We start from the raw sequence: 13,500 nt of genomic DNA on the forward strand, positions 1-13,500 counted from the left end.
GCCAAATCGCAGCCCACTCTGACGGACGGGACCAAGACCCACTCGCGCTAACTCCGACCCCTGCCGTTCCGCTGCAGGTTCTCGGTGCCAGTGGCTTGCGATAAGCTCCGCCAAACTCGACTTTTTCTCGCTGCCCGGTTCATCTAACTTCCTAGCCGTGCCTACCCATGGTATCACGTCCCGGCGCCGAACGCCAACACCCACGCCGTCCCCTGAACCACGCACCCGGGCTGCTACATCGCTGGGCGAGAGGCTGGGTTGACGGCAAGCCACCATGTTGGACAACAGCTCATGAGAGTCTCCAGCCGATTTGACGGGTCGATATGCGGCGCGATCCTTTCCTTGCACCGCCCGTCGCTGTCGTTGTTTTCGTCGTCGAACCGGTCTGCCGCCACTGCTTCCTTCTCTGCTGGTTCCACCCATAATAGCCTCAGTGAAGGCCCAAGACGAAGTGCCCATCGCCGGTACACCGTGTGCTCGGTCCGGCGCCGCCCGGTGCTGGCCCTTCCATCTCTCCGATTTTCGACCGATACCCGCTCGCGCAGCTCCCCCGGGCCCTCCATACCCCCCACGCGTGAGAGCCATACCGCCGCAGCGGCCGAGGAAGATCTCGAGCCCGAATTTGATGGCGATGACACCGTGCAAAACTCCGCCCCGCGCAAGCCGAGGCGACTGCGCAGCTTAACCAAGAAGGAATTGCTCGCGTTGGTCGACGATTACGATGGCGAAGAGATCGGCCCGGTTGATGAGTACTTGGAGTATCTCCGCGACCCCTACATGCGGGGCTATGCGCAGCCCGACACCCAGCATATCACCTTTGCGCGCACCATCGAGGACGTTGCCTACCCGTCCCTCGAGCAGGTGATCCGGGCCGGCGAAGAGGAGCAGCAAACCCTCTGGGAGCTCCGCTTCGCCGTGCTTACCCGGCTCCGGAGCCCTCACAAGGTCGATCTCGACCACATCTACGAGATCTACCAGCGCCTCCCGGAACCGCGCATGCTCTACATACACGCCCGCTTCCGCCACCAGCTGTTGCGTGTCTTCGGTCAGCCCGACGAGCGGGACTCCGGATCTATGTTGCGATACTTCGCCCTCATCGCGGACGTCAAGAACACGGGCATTCCCCTGACCACCTCCGAGTGGAACTGTGCGATCAATTTTGCCACCAGATATGTCGGCACTGTGACCGAGACCGAGGTCGAGGCGGCCCTGAAGCTGTGGCGCGAGATGGAGTGCGACGCCGGCATCAAGGCCACCAATGTAACCTTCAACATCCTCTTCGACGTTGCCTGCAAGGCGGGCAACTTTACGCTGGCCGAGATGATCTACCGCGAGATGGAAGGACGCGGCCACCACTACAACCGCTACCACTACACCAGCCTGATCCACTTCTTCGGCCTCAAGCACGAGACGAGCGGGATGCGCGCCGCCTACAAGGAGATGGTCAACGCCGGCGAGATGATCGACACGGTGGTGCTCAACGCCATGATCAGCGGCCTGCTGCGGTCGGGCGAGGAGGCCCCCGCCGAGCGGCTGTACGAGCGCATGAAGGCCGCCAGCCTCGACAGGGTCGGCGACGGCGACAGCACCGACGGCGGTCCCGGCGTGCCCGTCCGCACGCCCACATCGGACCGCGCCATCACCCAGGCGCTGCTCATGTTCGCCAAGATCGGCCGGCGGCACCCGCCGTCGCGGCCCGCGCTGCAGCGGATGGCGCCGCTCGCGCCGGACCTGCAGACCTACCGCATCCTGGTCAACCACTACGGCGTCAAGCGCGGCGACCTGGCCAAGACGGCCGCCTACATCGACGAGATGAAGTTCTTCAAGATCCCGCTGCACCACGCCATCTTCCTGGCCCTGTTCAAGGGCTTCGCCCACCACGGCGGCTACCCGCGCTCGCCCTGGAGCGAGCGCCGCCTAACGGGCATCTGGAACGCCCTGCTCGACGCCCTCGACGCCGGCGCCGCCGGCCTCGAGGTCAAGAAGTGGCTCGCCATGTGGGCGCTGCGCGCCTTCGCGCGCTGCTCCACCCGCGCCCGCGTGCTGGACGTGTACGAGGCGCTCAAGGCGCGGTGGAGCCTGAGCCAGGCGGACGAGCAGTTCATGGTGGATTTCTTGGGTAGTCTTGTGAATAAGCGGAAGTGATAGCTTCACGAGCATGGCATCGATGGGCAGGGGTTATATAACTGTACTTGAAAAGGGATAGGGCGCCTGACCTGGGTCGTGGCATGTTCACCGGAGGCCCGGCAGCTGGGTGCTGATTTGTATGATATTGTGTATATATGCCTCTGCTATGAGTGAACCATAGAGGGCAGCCCAGGGCGAAGCGCAGCTTGACGGCATGAATAGAGCGTGATCAAAGATCAGTTGAAGCCTCTTGTTGGGTTGTGATTACTTGTCTCGCAGCAAATACAGACAGACTGGAGAAAAAAAAAAAAGAAAAAGAAAAAGAAAAAGAAAAAAAAAAAGAAAAAAAGAGAGAAAAAAATAATCAACCTAATCGTACACGGGTATCGTCTATCGCAGCAAGCAGCCCTCAGTCCGAGGGGCGAAACGACCGCGTCCAGCAAAGCAAACGAATGACAACAATGCCCGTCCTGAACATCTCTTTCCCATCCCACGCCGACTCCGCACACCCGTTGGACCGAGATGATATGCAGACTCTCTGCCAACGCCGTCGCTCAACGCCGTCGCTAAAACCGACCAAGCAAAGCTATCCAATGAGTGAAATGTGTCTCTCGGGGGCGCCGGTTACCATGCACGCAGCGCACCAGAGGGGAAAAAAGAGAAAGAAAACAGAAAGAAAAGGGGTTTGGCGATGAAATCACCGCGGCGGCCCAGCCCTCAACATGGCCTCCCAGTCCTGCTCGATCCCGCTCCCACCGCTGACCCTCGAGGCGCTGTCCCGCCCCTGCCGCGGCCGCGACTGGCTCGCCCCGACCACCCCGGGCACAACGGTCACGGTGTTCTTCCCCACGCCCTTGGTGCTGCTGACAACACCACCGCCGGCACCACCGGCACCGCCAGGAGCATTCCCCCCCGCCGCAGCGGCCGCCGCGGCCTGGGCGGCAGCAGCAACGTACTCCTCGTTGACCTCCTCCACGACCTCGACGCTGACCGTCTTGATGATCCCCCGCGGCCACGCCTCCAGGTCGATGTCGCTGCCCTCGTCGGTCGAGTACCCGTCCTCCTCTCCGCTGTCACTCTCACTGTCACTGTACCCATCATCATCATCATCATTATCATCTTCGTCCTCGTCCTCGCCTTCGTCTGGCCCATCCTCCCCCAGCCGCCGCAGCTGCCGCTCGCCGAGATCATACCCCTCCTCCTCCTCCGCCGCCCCTCCCCGGCCCAGCGCACTCCCACTCCTACTGCCCCTCCCACTCCCACCCGCACCCGCAACCGCCCGTGCCCCCATCCGCGACCCAGCCCGCGATCCGGGCCGCGACCCAGCCCCGTCGCCCGCCCTCTCTCCCCCGCCCAGACCTAACTCAATGTCCTCCCCCTCCATTTCCAGACTCCCTCTCCCTGGTGCCGCGGTGGCGGTGGCGGTGGCGGTGCTCGATCGCGTGTCCGGCCGCACGATGCTGCGCGCGCTGTCGCTCCGGCTGGGCGGGCCGCCTCCCTTGCGCGCCTTGCCGCCGGTCGTGCCGGTGGTGGTATTGGCAGCGCTGGTGGTCGTTGCGGTGGTGGTGGTGGTGGTGGTAGCGGGATTGTTGTCGTTTGGCGGACCAGGATCCGGCCCGCGTCTGCTGGGCGCACGCTTGGACGGCTTGCGCGAGCGGCTGGTACTGGAGGTGGTGGAGACGGATGTGGTGGTGGAGGTGAGCGTGCCGCCTCTGGGGCGGGCTTTGTGATGGTGGTGGTGGTGTCTGCGGCGGCGGCGGCGGCGGCGGGTGGAGGTGGTTGATGTGGTTGTGGTGGTGGTGGTGCTGGAAGTAGGGGAGAACAGGGTGCCGAAAGTGAGGAGGTTCGCGGAGATTAGGGATATGTTTTGTTCGAGGCTGAGTTTTGTTGTCGGTATGAGTAAACCAGGACCAAGGGGTGGGATGGCGTGCGGAAGGGGAGGGGAACGCGGGCTTACTTGGCCATGAGCGAGGCGAGGAAGAAGTGGATTGTGTACGTGCTGACGCCGCTAGTTTCAGAGGCCTGGGCGGTGCGGACAATCACCAAGATCCCCGAGCTGGTGGTGGTTGTGTTAGTGCGTTGCTGTGAGGTAAGAAGGAGGTTGTGAGTTGGCGGGACTTACATGCAGCTCAGACTAGAGGTAGCATAGAATGGCCAGGCCGGCTCGCCGGCGCGAGAGATGTCGCGAATCATGAGCATCGGAAACAGAGCAAGGAAAACCCAGGAGAACACCGAAAATGCTGCGGCTGTCAGCTACTGGCAAGTAAGTCGCATCTCGACGGACGGCTCACCGCCTTGCGCATATCCCAGATAAAGCTGGACGCGTGGATCCGAGCAGCTGCCGACCATCGACGGAATCCACACCTTGTCCAACGGCCGGCACTGAACGTAGACGGCCAGGGCAAAAGCCAGGTTGACGACGGCCAGCAAGACGATAAGCCCAGCCAGCAGCAGCCTCCACTGGCGCGCCCGCCGGAGGAGGCCCATGAAAAAGAGACATATCGAGATCTTGCTGAGCGTGACGCTGAGGAGGTACCACGGCTGGCCTAGCACATTGAACTCTAAGGCGCGCACCGGATCTGACGCGGTGCCCTCGATGATGCCGAAGACGGTCCCAATTAGTGCCACCAGCTGCGCCCACGGTCAACATTTGATGCTGCCACGCACATGCTCACGGTCTAGAGCCCCCAGGGGCAAGAACTCACAGTGGCCGCCCCGCTGGTGTAGTCGTCGGCGCCGAAGCGGCCGTAGATGCCGGCATGGTTGTAAAATCGAACAAAGGTGGTGGCCAGGGCGAAGCTGGCGGTGGCAAGGGAAAAGGACAGAAGAACCGGCCCTCGCGAGAGGTCGGCGTCGGAATCAGCCATGGCGTTGGGCAGAGACTTTGAGGCCTCGATAACGCCGCATCGTACCGGCTCACCGGAAAGGGAGAGAGATGAATAAACGAGACAAGGGGGAGGCCAAGTCCAGTTGGGGAGGGTGCCATCAACTATTGTATGCTGCTAAGGCTGGCCGACCCGGGAGGGGCACGGCCTCGCCGACATAATAAGGTTTGGTCTTCGCGGCTAAAGGGTACAAGCAACCATGGCTGATCGAGCGGATTCCGAAACGGCGGAGGCTTGCCTACCACCGGCAAGGCGCGCCTGGTTCCGGGGAAGGCTGGGACTCTCCTGGGGTAGATCAAAAGGTAAAACGCGGATCGCGGCGTGGGGGTGGCATGACGGCTTTTGGAAGCGCATAGCGCCTCTGTGCTCCAGGGAACCGCGGATAAGTACACCGACGATGGAGAAAAGGTAAGAGGACGGCAAAGGGCCTCATCCTCCCGTTTTTCCAGATACCGGGGGTGCTCTGACTCTCGCTTCGTAAAGTAAAGGTGCCGCCCTCAAGCAGACGCACAACGGAGAAATAGGCTATTGATTGAAAAACAAACACGGCTGATCATGGCACTCGGCTTGAGGGCCGAGCGACAGTGACAGCGCACAACGCACGCGACGCTGACGAAGAGACAGGGGCAGGCCCGGCGGCTCCGTGTAAATGCGGGCGTCGTTTATGCGTGGCCCGGCGGCATGGAAGCGATAGCCATTGCTGGAACGGAATGCGGCTGCAGGCGGGGTCCGTCCGGGTGAAACGTGGTGTTGCCGGCGGGTCGTCGGAGCTTAAAGTTCAAGCAGGGGAGAGGGAAGAACTTCCCGGGCGACCGGGAATTGGAACTGCCCAGAAAGAACCATCACAGCAGCTACTGCGTAAGGTAATTTAGGCGGGATGAATGCAAACTACCTTCCTGAGGTAGCGTAAAGGAAGGAGCGTTCAACGAGGCAGACCGCCGTGGGTAGGCGCCACCGCATCAACAGCGCTTGCGTTGCTCCTTCCGCTGCAACGATGCAACGCATAATCTTGGGGGTCTGGGCTCCTGGAGTGGAAAGCGTGTATGATCAGCCCGATCGAAGCTTCAAGGAACAAACTCCGACACAGCAGTGCACGAGCCCGCAAGCGCAGGAAACGCAGCTGCCAAGCCGGGATTCCGGTTTCCCAGACCCTCCCTCCATTTCCAGGTTCCTGCCTCGCCTGGCCTGCCCTGCTCCAAACCAGAATTAAGCCGTTGTTGTTGGGAATTTCGTCCCATTATTAACATCCGATCCTTGTTGAATCAGCTCCGTGGTGATCCAGATCCCGAAACCCACTGACCGGGCGTGGCACCATTTTAGCGCCTCCTCAGTTCTGTATCGGCTGATTGTCTGCTTGAAGCATCTTGGGCCGCTGTTCTGGCACTGGGGAGCCGTCCTTTCCTATTCGACTTGGACGCGGATCTTGCGGGTCCGGTATCTCAGTGGTAGGCTGCTTTCGGGTTCATGACTCCGGGTGTACTGCGGCCTTCAAGGACTGTTATCTCGGCATCGTGCTTGGGCCTGGACTCGGGAGACCATGGCGGCAGCCTCGAGAGCTGCTCGCAGCTGCAAAGTACCTAGTGTTCACTATATCCATCATCGTTGCTTTGAAGCAGCTAGGCGCTTGCTCAATTCTCACACTTTGCATTGATTTGAATTCGTAACAGGCACCGACGACGTCATTAATTACAGCGACATTCCCTCGATTGATATTTACAAATGGCGGACCTCCACACCAGCTAGACCTTCGCCTGCGCAGCCTTCATCATCGGCAGCGTGGCCGTCCTGGCCCACTCATTGGTCTTGTCCTTACTCCTCACCCTCCTCGCCTGCTCCTCCGTGAACCCCCTCGCCTCGACGGCCGGGTTATACCCCAGCCCGTTCAGCCTCCCGACCTCGGCCGAGTCCAACACGGTGGCCTCCTGGCCGTCCGCCCGCCGATACACCGTCACGACCGCCGCCCCGCCCAGGCCCAGGTTATGCTGCAGCGCCCACTTCGTGCCCGGAACCGCCCTGTTGTTGCTCCATCCTCTCAGGTGCCACACGAGCTCCGCACACTGCGCGATGCCCGTGGCGCCGAGTGGGTGCCCCTTGGAAATCAAACCGCCGCTCGGATTCACCACCAGCTCCCTCCTCCCATCCTTCCCGCTGCCGTAGGTGATCCCGCCGGCGCGCACGAGCTCGTGCGCCTTGCCGGGCTCGGCCAGGCCCAGCGCGTCCAGCAGCACCATCTCGTTGGCGCTGAAGCAGTCGTGCAGCTCGCAGACGGCGAAGTCGGCGGGCGTCACGCCGGCCTCGGCCATGGCGACGCGCGCCGCCCGCTGCGTCATCTCGCGCCCGACCAGGTCGATCGCGCTGCGCGAGAAGAGCGACGGCCCGTCCGTCGCCAGGCACTGGCCCGCGATGAGCACCGCCTGCCCCCGGAGGTGCGGCCGCGCGTCGAGGAAGGCCTGCGACACGAGCACCGCCGCGGCCCCGCCGTCCGACGTCGGGCAGCACTGCAGCTTGGTCAGCGGCTCGTGGATCATGGGCGACGCCAGGATCTCGTCGAGCGTGTAGACGTCCTGGAATTGCGAGTACGGGTTGTTGACCGAGTGCTGGTGGTTGATGCGCGCGATCTCGGCGAAGTCCTCCGCCTTGGCGCCGTATCTGGGGGAGTGGGAGGGGCGGTTAGTGAGCTTAGAGCTCAGAGTGAGAGCTGGAGTGAAAAGCGGGTAGTACGCACTTCTCCATGTACTCTCTGCCGGCGTTGCCGAACATCTGGGCGGCGCCGGGCGCCTTGGTGACGCCCCTCGTCGCGGCCATCATGGCATAGGTGGTCCCGAGCGGCGACTCGCGGTCGTTCCAGAAACTCTGCAGGCTGCCGGGCATCATCTTCTCGAAGCCGACGACCAGGATGCAGTCGGCGCCGCCGGCGGCGATCATGTTGCGCGCCATGGCCAGGCCGGTCGACCCGGTCGAGCAGTTGTTGTTGACGTTGTAGATGGGGATCTGGGTCATGCCGAACTGGTAGAAGACGCGCTGGCCGCACGTCGAGTCGCCGTAGCAGTAGCACGCGATGCCCTGCTCGACGTCGTCGTACGTGATGTGCGCGTCCAGCATGGCCTTGATGCCCGCCTCGTAGCCGAGCTCGGTGTAGTCGATCTTGCCGCGCGGCTTGACGAACTTAGTCATGCCCACGCCGAGCACGTAGCACGCCTGCTTCTGCTTGGGCGCCATGGTGTGTCGCTCTGTATTCTGTATTCTGTATTCCGAAGGATGACGCTGGAGGACCTCACGGAGATGGGCTGTGATTGATCAGACAGTAAAGAGGAGTGAACTGGAAGATGCCATCCCGAGTTCCTCGTTCGTTGCACAGCATGTGCCCTTCACCCGCGGGCATCCGATGGCTCCGCGGCATTCGGCCCCCACTTACACAAACTACCCCGGGCCGGATGCGGGGTTGAGGCAGCTGTGCCGAGGCAGGCCAGGCAGGCCAGGCAGGCCAGGCACCAGCTCCCTGTGCAACCTGAAAAGGGAAACCCAGACGTGAATCGCGTTCTTGGCTCAACAACAACACAGTACACAGTATGTAACTCTACACTAGTTCGGACTCAATTGGCCCTCGCGATGCCAAATGGCGAGCCCCTGTAGTGATGCCTAGGAGTCGAGGACTCACACAAGTGCTGTGCATGTGCAAACCGCAGCCCGGGTTTCTGCTGCCTGCTTGACCGCCCAGCACAAGTGTCCTGTGCAGTCCTTATTTTTCTCCGAGTTCCTCTCCAAGCCCGGCGCTTTTCTCTCTCCTTCTTGTCCACTCACTTCCGCAACTCCTAGCAACTCCTTAGTTCATTTCTAGTCAAGCCGTACGACCGAGCAATGTCCGCAAGCAGTCCCCCCAGCCCGACCACAAGCGGTGTCTCCAGTCCGGGTAGTCCGGATGTGGTACCCGAGTGGAATGTCAGGCACTTGAAAATGCCGACAGCTCCTCCATCTCGGATCTCCGACAGTCCTCTGTTCCGGGAACTTCGCGAGTCCGTGGCGAAGGAGACCGTGGCCGTCACTTTCGCCTGTGGCGGCTCCGTCCCGGTCGTGCCCAGCCTGGTCGACGCAGCCGAGGAGGCCGACGACGAGGCCCTCCGGGCGACGTCCTGTCTTCCGATCGATCTCCGCTGGGACTCCGACGAGAAGGCAACCTTGTCTTCGGAGACCAAGCTCACCCTTCCACTCGAGCCGAACACGGAAAATAATCTGGACCGGCTCATCAAGGACATGACCCCGGCTACTTTTGGCCGCGGCGGTGAGCATGTCTACGACGAGTCGTACCGCAAGGCTCTGAAGCTGGATCCGACCCGCTTCTCTTCCACCTTCAATCCGTATGAACTTGGCATCGTGGACACGATTGCCCAAACCCTGTTGCCGAGCCTTCGCCACTCGCAGCAGACCAGGAGCGTCAAGGCTGAGCTGTACAAGCTGAACGCAAGTGTTCCCCCATCTTCTAGCCTTATCACGCCGCTTACCATTGAACGAAGCTATACTCCGGGCCGTCCGGCAAATTCAAGGCGCACGTCGACACACCGCGCTCTCCCACCCAGTTTGGCTCCCTGGTCGTCTGTCTCCCGCTCGAGCATCGTGGCGGTGCACTGGAAGTGAGACACAAGGGCAAGACGGTCACCTTCGACTGGAGCAACTCCAAGGACGACGGCAAGGGTGCCTCCGTCGGCTGGGCCGCCTTCTACAGCGACTGCGAGCACGAGGTCTTGGAGGTGACCGAGGGCCATCGGCTCACGCTCACCTACAACCTCTTCTGTGTTCGGGGCAACGGCCAGCTCGGCGGGAACTGCCCTTGGCTCGATGCCACACATCTGCCGCTGTACAAGACTGTCCTCGCTCTGGTGCAAGACGATGGCTGGGAAAAGGGTGAGTAGAACCCCCGGGCGCTTATGGGTGGAGTGTGGCTGGCTGACCCGGATGACGCAGGCGGATACCTGGGATACAACTGTAGCCATGCTTATCCCCATACCAGCAGGACGAAGCTCAACTTCCTCGCGCCCGACAACCTCAAGGGTGCCGACATGCTGATGTACGAGATCTTCCGCTCGCTCGGCTTGAAGGTCAGCTTCCGACCCGTCGTGACGGACCTTCACTATTCCGATGAAGGCGGCGATGCGCGCCCGGTCGTTGGCCTGGAACTGCCTTGGGCCATGTGGGGCTTTCTCGATGACAGCGAGCTCCAGGAGACGTACGACGAGTGGACCGGGAAGGTCCCTGGGGCGTACATGAAGCGTCATCGTTGGTATTGGACTAGGGATCGGACGCGGACGCGGCAGCCAGAGCCGGAGCCGGAACCGACGCCGCTGCCGGAGTATGTTCGTTTCGAGGACATACACTGGCTCAATGATCTCGGACACAGAGAACCGCAGATTTCCTGGACTGCTGTAAGTGGACGATCCCCCGGTCCCTCCTACACTGTCATAATCTGGAATCACTCGAAACTCAGACGTTGACTGTCTATTGAGTACGGGAATGAACCCTCAACCATGACGACCTACTCTTACTGCGCCCTCATCGTCGAAGTCCCCCCGCGCGGCAGCCAGGAAGCGGAGGATGGAGAGACCGGGCAGTCCGCGTAAGGGATGGCAGGGAAGTTTCGTTGACGCAAACAACCCGTGAGGCGCCGGTGGTGAGGTTGAGGATCTGTCTCTCCATGAATAAACACCGATAGCTTTGTATCGTCGGAGCTGCCAAGATACTGATTCTGGAAGGCTTCACTGGCCCTCGGCCGCCAAGTACCTAATGCTTCCTGTCGCTCTCGCTCCCCACACAAACGTCGCCTTCACCCCCGCCTCCTGCCTCCTTACGCAAGATGGACTAGGCCGGGTCTCGTCATAGGCGCCTGACCTAGCTGTAGCCGTGGCATCGTAACTGTTGGCCCTTTAACGCGTCCGTCATATGACAAATCAATAACGGCGCCGCAAAGAGACGCATTCATTAGGCAGGTTCACAGCATAGGCACAGAATTGCCATAGGAGAAACGCCAGGACATAGGTAGACAAAGACGCGAACACTGAATACCGACACGCAACCATATTCCTTCCCATTCCCAGCCCTGCTCTGCCTCTGAACGAAACTTCACTTCGCGAAATGCAGGCACTTGGTGTAGACGTAGGACAGCAGGCCCTGCTTGCCCATCTCGCCGCCGAAGCCGCTGTCCTTCATGCCGCCGAAGTAGGCGGCGAAGTTGGGCCGCTCGGGCTGGTTGATCCAGACGCCGCCGGCCTCGAGGCGGCGCGCGATGCGCTCGGCCTGCGCCAGGTCCGACGAGTAGACGGACGCGCCGAGCCCGGCGTTGGCCAGGTTGGACCGCCGGATCACGTCGTCCTCGTCGGACCACGAGAGGATCGGCAGCACGGGGCCTGCGGGCGGTAGTCACATCAATGATGCAGGTCAGTATAGGTGGGTACTACTCATTCGAGGTAGGTAGGTAGTATTGCGAGGGTGACGGTTGCCGGAGACTCACCGAACTGCTCCTCCTGCACCAGGCGCGAGTCCTCGGGCGGCTTCGACACGATCGTCGGCGGCAGCCAGAACCCCTTGCCCGTGACGCCCTCCGTCTTGCCGCCCGTGACGATGTTATACCCCTTGCTCTTGCAGTCCTCGATGATCCCCTTCACCACCTCGAACTGCGCCCGGTTATCCAGCGGCCCGAACACGCTCGGCGCGAACCCGTCCTCCCGAATCGCGTACTGCGCCTCCACCTCCCTGACCAGCCGCGCCAGAAACTCGTCGTAGATGCTCTCATGCACATACACCCGCTTGCTGGCCACGCACACCTGGCCGGCATTGAAGAACCCGCCGCTGGCGACGCAGGGGACGACCTTGTCGAGGTCCGCATCGGCGCACACGATGCAGGCGTCGTTGCCGGCGAGCTCGAGGGTGACCTTCTTGAGGGTCTTGGCGCAGGCGGCGAGCACGCGCTTGCCGACGCCGATGGTGCCGGTGAAGCTGATCTTGGCGATGCCCGGGTGCAGCGTCATGGCGGCGCCGAGGTCCGCGCCGCCGTTGAGCACCTGGAAGACGCCGGGCGGCAGCACGCCGCGCGACAGCTCGACCCAGCGCGAGACCGCGTACGGCGTGAACGGCGATGGCTTGACGATCACGCAGTTGCCCGTCACCAGCGCGCAGACGACCTTCACGTTGGACAGGATCAGCGGGAAGTTCCACGGGCAGATGGCGGCTACCACGCCCAGCGGGACGTGCGTGGCCACCACCTTGGTTGTGGCGTCTTCGTGTTGGATCTCGTCCTCGAGCGCGTTTTGGGCTGGCGGAGAGGGAGGAGTTAGTCATTTGTTGAGTTGCGCGTGGGTGAGGGGGGAAGACGGACAGTAGTAGAGGCATTGGGCGATGCCGGCTTGGATGTCGATGTCGGCGACGATTTTCTGCGCAGCGCGAAGGGATCTTTGATTAGCAGGCAATGTCCGGGCATGGTTTCTGCGTGAACCGAACCGACAACATACAGACTTGCCCGTCTCCCGCATCAGGATGCTGGCCAGCTCCTCGGCATTGTCGCGGATCACGTCGGCCAGCTTCACCAGCAGGGCCTGGCGCTCGGCGACGGTCGTCTGGGACCAGCTGGTGAAGGCCTTCTGCGCCGCGGCGACGGCATCTTCAAAGTCCTGCGTCGTAGCGACCGGGCATGGCCAGAGCTCCTCCTCGGTCCGCGGATCGATCACCCGGTGCGTTTCCTTGCTGCCCCGCAGCTCGTCGTTGATGACGTTGTAGAATTGGGGCTGCATTTAGGAATGGCGACCTCAAGAACTCTCTAGCTTCCAGTGTACACTAATTCAGACCTGGGTTGGTGGGGGTGTTGAGTGCTAGCGAGCGTCGACAGAAAGGGGGAGACCCAAGTCCTGATATTTTAACAGTGCCATGTCCCACGCCAGTTCCGTCTGTCCAGTCGGTCTGGTTTCCGCTACAGCACAGCATTCACCCATAACTGGTATCAGTATCCGTAGGCAGGTTAAATATCCGGAGTCCATTTTCCCAGGGGTCGGCTGGCCGCGGCGTGATGGTGCAACCCACGGCGGCTCCCGAATGCGGAGAAGGAGGGGCTGGATTCGACTGGAATGGTCGCTCGCTTGTTATGCCGCGTCATTGGATTAATGTGCTAGTAGGGGCCGGGCGGATGGAGAAATCCGCGGCTGCGGCACCTGGCTGTGTGTTGGCCCAGGCGCATGAATGATTCGAGACTTGGTGTGCTGGGACAGCCCTCTTGCCAAGCTGCTGTCTGCCATAGATCCAGGGGTTAAGCATTGGATCAGGTTTTGATCCCAAGTTTGATTTATTACTGCATGCACCGCGGACGCAGCAGCAACCCCAGAAAACCCGACCCCTTTAAAAACACATGCCAGATTTTTTAGAAACACATGCCAGCCAGGGGCGGTCCGTGCGCTCGCACCAAAATTTTGCAGCGAGCGCCACCACAGTCCCTAGCATGCATGTCGCCACG

At 61.6% G+C, this 13,500-nt stretch overlaps 5 protein-coding genes across 5 annotated transcripts; 2 read left to right on the plus strand and 3 right to left on the minus strand.

The window, feature by feature from the left end:
• The first annotated feature begins 108 nt into the window (after positions 1–108).
• Positions 109–2,526, plus strand: THITE_2123389 (uncharacterized protein). The gene has a single exon (XM_003657507.1). It carries the CDS (start codon positions 292–294, stop codon positions 2,143–2,145), a length of 1,854 nt encoding a protein of 617 aa, XP_003657555.1. The 5' UTR covers positions 109–291; the 3' UTR covers positions 2,146–2,526.
• A 1,854-nt stretch (positions 2,527–4,380) lies between these two features.
• THITE_2058811 (uncharacterized protein) lies at positions 4,381–4,994 on the minus strand (the record flags this gene model as incomplete). The annotated part of the gene is made up of 2 exons (XM_003657508.1): positions 4,381–4,758; positions 4,833–4,994. 2 exons carry the CDS (start codon positions 4,992–4,994, stop codon positions 4,381–4,383), a joined length of 540 nt encoding a protein of 179 aa, XP_003657556.1.
• A 1,555-nt stretch (positions 4,995–6,549) lies between these two features.
• Positions 6,550–8,394, minus strand: THITE_2123390 (uncharacterized protein). Its single transcript, XM_003657509.1, has 2 exons — positions 7,738–8,394; positions 6,550–7,661 (listed from the first exon to the last, which is right to left on the minus strand). The coding sequence occupies exons 1-2, from the start codon at positions 8,229–8,231 to the stop codon at positions 6,752–6,754; spliced, it is 1,404 nt and encodes a 467-aa protein (XP_003657557.1). The 5' UTR covers positions 8,232–8,394; the 3' UTR covers positions 6,550–6,751.
• A 267-nt stretch (positions 8,395–8,661) lies between these two features.
• THITE_2123391 (uncharacterized protein) lies at positions 8,662–10,568 on the plus strand. Its single transcript, XM_003657510.1, has 3 exons — positions 8,662–9,470; positions 9,524–10,429; positions 10,511–10,568. Exons 1-2 carry the CDS (start codon positions 8,871–8,873, stop codon positions 9,917–9,919), a joined length of 996 nt encoding a protein of 331 aa, XP_003657558.1. The 5' UTR covers positions 8,662–8,870; the 3' UTR covers positions 9,920–10,429; positions 10,511–10,568.
• On the minus strand, positions 10,481–12,823 carry THITE_2123393 (uncharacterized protein). The gene is made up of 4 exons (XM_003657511.1): positions 12,509–12,823; positions 12,376–12,430; positions 11,512–12,312; positions 10,481–11,407 (listed from the first exon to the last, which is right to left on the minus strand). Exons 1-4 carry the CDS (start codon positions 12,785–12,787, stop codon positions 11,124–11,126), a joined length of 1,419 nt encoding a protein of 472 aa, XP_003657559.1. The 5' UTR covers positions 12,788–12,823; the 3' UTR covers positions 10,481–11,123.
• Between the last annotated feature and the right edge of the window lie 677 nt (positions 12,824–13,500).

The sequence above is a fragment of the Thermothielavioides terrestris genome, chromosome 6 (genome assembly GCF_000226115.1).
Source record: "Thermothielavioides terrestris NRRL 8126 chromosome 6, complete sequence".
Lineage (NCBI taxonomy): Eukaryota > Fungi > Ascomycota > Sordariomycetes > Sordariales > Chaetomiaceae > Thermothielavioides > Thermothielavioides terrestris.

Excerpts from the sequence above, each read along its gene's own strand:
- THITE_2123389 (XM_003657507.1), top strand. The coding sequence starts at position 292 with ATGAGAGTCTCCAGCCGATTTGACGGGTCGATATGCGGCGCGATCCTT.
- THITE_2123390 (XM_003657509.1), bottom strand. The coding sequence starts at position 8,231 with ATGGCGCCCAAGCAGAAGCAGGCGTGCTACGTGCTCGGCGTGGGCATG. Across the intron at positions 7,662-7,737 it reads GGCAGAGAGTACATGGAGAA|ATACGGCGCCAAGGCGGAGG; the intron begins GTGCGTACTACC and ends CCACTCCCCCAG.
- THITE_2123391 (XM_003657510.1), top strand. The coding sequence starts at position 8,871 with ATGTCCGCAAGCAGTCCCCCCAGCCCGACCACAAGCGGTGTCTCCAGT. Across the intron at positions 9,471-9,523 it reads CTGAGCTGTACAAGCTGAAC|CTATACTCCGGGCCGTCCGG; the intron begins GCAAGTGTTCCC and ends CATTGAACGAAG.
- THITE_2123393 (XM_003657511.1), bottom strand. The coding sequence starts at position 12,787 with ATGCAGCCCCAATTCTACAACGTCATCAACGACGAGCTGCGGGGCAGC. Across the intron at positions 12,431-12,508 it reads TGCGGGAGACGGGCAAGTCT|AAAATCGTCGCCGACATCGA; the intron begins GTATGTTGTCGG and ends CGCGCTGCGCAG. Across the intron at positions 12,313-12,375 it reads CGCCCAATGCCTCTACTACT|CCCAAAACGCGCTCGAGGAC; the intron begins GTCCGTCTTCCC and ends CCTCTCCGCCAG.